This window comes from Chrysochloris asiatica, unplaced genomic scaffold, assembly GCF_000296735.1.
Source record: "Chrysochloris asiatica unplaced genomic scaffold, ChrAsi1.0 scaffold00036, whole genome shotgun sequence".
In the NCBI taxonomy this organism is placed as follows: Eukaryota; Metazoa; Chordata; class Mammalia; order Afrosoricida; family Chrysochloridae; genus Chrysochloris; species Chrysochloris asiatica.
In genome coordinates this window covers 22,528,598-22,532,146 of record NW_006408554.1, presented here as the reverse complement: position 1 = coordinate 22,532,146, position 3,549 = coordinate 22,528,598, and the positions used below count along the sequence as shown (strand labels likewise).

Genomic DNA, 3,549 nt, shown 5'->3' with positions numbered 1-3,549 from the left:
TGGAGCCTGGGACATGGAATGTGTCCCCAGCATGCAGAGCATGAATGGCATGTAGCCCAGTCCTCACACAGACTGAGAAGCCCTCCTCCTCCTCCCCCCAGCTGAAGGAGCCCTCTGCAGTTACAGGGCTTTTGTCTCCTTGAACACCTCTCCTTTTCAAAAGTCAAGAGTTAATTATTTGGCCAATCTACAAGGAAAACCTCCTCCAAATGCCACTTCCAAAAGTAGGCTAAGTTAACACGAGTCTGATCTGATATCTGGTCAGACACAGGCCTCTTCCCCAAAGTGACCCTTTGTATTCACTTTATGCCACATCTGGAAGCCAAACCCTCTTTAGACAGAAATTACAATTGGTACAACTAATCCAGCTCTCAGAGAGCTCAAAGAACTGGCAGAGTTACATAATCAAAATTACCTCTCTTGAAAATACTTAAACACTTTTTTTGTACGCTTTCCACTGAAATCCCAAAGAACAGTCCATTTTGAACCAGAATAATTTAGTCTGACAACAGATTCTTCCTCTGTTCACAGCTGTCCCAGAGGGAGGAGCTGAAATCTGAACCTCTCAGCTGTGATTGGATCCTTCTTGCAAAAGAGAAGAGAGGAAAAAAAAAAAAAAAAAAAAAAAACCCTCCCAGCGAAAACGGGTTCAGTTTGTGAAGGAGCCCGGCAACTTCAGAGGCGCCGGTCCCTCAAGCCGCACCTGAGCGCGGCCCTAGCCCTGAGCGGCCACAATGCTATAGGGACCGGCAGCGGCCCTGTCCTCTCAGCCAGACCGTTATCCGCGACGGGGACCACTAGGAACGCCGGACCTGCCAGCAAGATGCCTCGCTCCTTCCTGGTCAAGAAGCATTTCAATGCCTCCAAAAAGCCAAATTACAGCGAACTGGACACACATACAGGTAAAATGAAAGAAAGAAAGAAAAAAAAAAATATATATATATATATATGTATATATACATCTACTTTTTTTTTTCTATCACTACTCAAATACTATTATGAAAGAGCTAAATACTAAGCTGTTTCCTTTAAAACAGTGAGTTTACAGGCTTTTAGGGTGTTTCAATTCAAAACTTTTGAAACTCTTGAAACGGACAAAAAAATCTTTGCCTCATGCCTACTCATTTCTAAAACATGTATGCATAATGAGTACACTCACATATGGAGGGTGAGTAGCATATTACATAAAATTTGAATTGCTGCTATTTTCCTGTAAAATGACTTTTTCAAACATAAAGCAGCTTGTTTTACACTTATTTTTGTCTTCACAAACATAAAACATAAGTAAGTCCTGCATAAAACAGAAAACAAAATTTCTACACATTTATGAATCAGATGCAGGTTCTTTATCACCCTTTGGGAGTGTGGAGGCCCTTACTTGGCTATGCTTCCTAACAGCAGAACATTATGTAGCTTAGAGCAGCTGTCAGATTATGTGGACATACATGTGCATGACATGTAACTATGTGGGTGTCGGAGTAAAAATGAAAGGTTTTACAAATGCTCTACAAAATGGGCTTTCCTCGTCATCATAAAGACCTGTAGGTGTTGTTATATAGCTACTTGGTGTGGTGGTTTAATTACTTTGATTGTAATTTTCTTTCCTCTTCTTTACCCTAGTGATTATTTCCCCATATCTCTATAAGAGTTACCCCATGCCGGTCATCCCACAACCAGAGATCCTCAGCTCGGGAGCATACAACCCCATTACTGTGTGGACTACAACAGCTCCGTTCCACTCCCCACTGCCGAATGACCTCTCTTCTCTCTCTGGATATCCCTCAGCCTTGGGGCGAGTTAGTCCTCCTCCTCCATCTGACACCTCATCCAAGGACCATAGTGGCTCGGAAAGTCCGATTAGTGATGAAGAAGAAAGAATACAAGCCAAGCTTTCAGACCCCCATGCCATTGAAGCTGAAAAGTTTCAGTGCAATTTATGCAATAAGACCTATTCAACTTTTTCCGGGCTGGCCAAACATAAGCAGCTGCATTGTGACGCCCAGTCTAGGAAATCCTTCAGCTGTAAATACTGTGACAAGGAATATGTGAGCCTGGGTGCCCTTAAGATGCACATTCGGACCCACACCTTACCTTGTGTCTGCAAGATCTGTGGCAAGGCATTTTCTAGACCCTGGTTACTTCAAGGACATATTAGAACTCACACTGGTAAGAGAAAAAAAAAAAAAAAGTTAAGAGTATTGTTCTCTATTAGAATGAAGCTCTGTGCTGGCTATTGGATTTGCATTAAGTAGTGACACAGTGCTATTACTGATGGATGTTAATTTATAGCTACTTCCTGACTACTCTCCAGAAGTCATTAGTACAGCAAGGGCTCCAGTTCTTGTTAACAGTCTCTGTTACAGAGACTGCAAACAACATGTAGACTTTGGAAAGTAGGTGCCGGAGGTTTGGTCTCAAAGATCAGTTAGAAAATCAGGAAAGATATATTTGAATGTGTGCTCTGTGTAATCAGCAAATACAAATGTTACTATCTTAATCAATTGATTTGGTAAATAAATGAAGAGTTTACCTATAGATTTTTGTTAATCACAATCTGGCTGTGATATCTAGCAACCCAGAGCTAGTTGGGCAGATGTAACTGATTTTGCTTTGCCTTTTTTTTAACTTCCTGTTGAATTTTTTATTTCTAACACAAAATCATCCTCTGGGGAGTCAAGTCATTTATACTGCCTTAAGTCAAAATACAGAAAGAGGGAAAAGGGAAAAGATTGGGAAATGTTAGGAGGAGCTCACCACTCACTGCACCTGCCGAAGCTGGAAGTTTCCTAAGTGAAAGCTCTACAACTACATGGATTATTTCCATGTGATTGCAGCAGTAATAATATTCTGAATGTAATGTTTTTTTTTAAACGTAACATTCAAATTTATCTTCCAGGGTCAGATATTAATCATTGGTTACAGAGAATTTTAATCAAGTCTTACTGCTTTTCATCTTTTGGAAAAATGTGATGACTATGTAAAAATATTGTTTAACTTTTAATTTTTCCTCTGAAAACACTGACGTTCTTTTTCATTCCCCCTTTTTCCGTCCCAACCTGCAGGGGAGAAGCCTTTTTCTTGCCCTCACTGCAACAGAGCATTTGCAGACAGGTCAAATCTGAGGGCCCATCTGCAGACCCATTCTGATGTAAAGAAATACCAGTGCAAAAACTGCTCCAAAACCTTCTCTCGAATGTCTCTTCTGCACAAACACGAAGAATCAGGCTGCTGCATAGCACACTGAGTGATGCAATCAATGTTTACTGGGATAGAATTCATTTCTTCAACTCCAATTCCAAATGATAGCTAAGAGTCCAAAGGCATTTTCTCTTGTGCTTACCAACCAAAAAGATGCAGAGACACAGACACAGCTGCAAATCACAAAATCCATGTGTTTAAAGTTAATCCTTTCCATGTGAAGTTGAAAATTACTGTATATTTCCTGAGAGCTAGATAGAAAGGATTTGAGAGAAGGACCTTTCTTTTCAAAGATGAAGCAAAAAACACATTGGATCTCTTTTTTATTTTTATATTTTAACTAAGGAAGAA

The 3,549-nt window shown here is 40.3% G+C and overlaps 1 protein-coding gene across 1 annotated transcript; it reads left to right on the top strand.

Moving 5' to 3' along the window:
- The first annotated feature begins 657 nt into the window (after positions 1-657).
- SNAI2 (snail family zinc finger 2) lies at positions 658-3,244 on the top strand. The gene is made up of 3 exons (XM_006860066.1): positions 658-902; positions 1,621-2,166; positions 3,063-3,244. Exons 1-3 carry the CDS (start codon positions 824-826, stop codon positions 3,242-3,244), a joined length of 807 nt encoding a protein of 268 aa, XP_006860128.1. The 5' UTR covers positions 658-823.
- Positions 3,245-3,549: the final 305 nt, after the last annotated feature.

What these genes read in the sequence shown, in the direction of transcription:
- SNAI2 (XM_006860066.1), top strand. Translation starts at nt 824, where the DNA reads ATGCCTCGCTCCTTCCTGGTCAAGAAGCATTTCAATGCCTCCAAAAAG. An exon ending in CGAACTGGACACACATACAG is followed by an intron (nt 903 to 1,620) that starts GTAAAATGAAAG and finishes TCTTTACCCTAG; the next exon opens with TGATTATTTCCCCATATCTC. An exon ending in ACATATTAGAACTCACACTG is followed by an intron (nt 2,167 to 3,062) that starts GTAAGAGAAAAA and finishes CCCAACCTGCAG; the next exon opens with GGGAGAAGCCTTTTTCTTGC.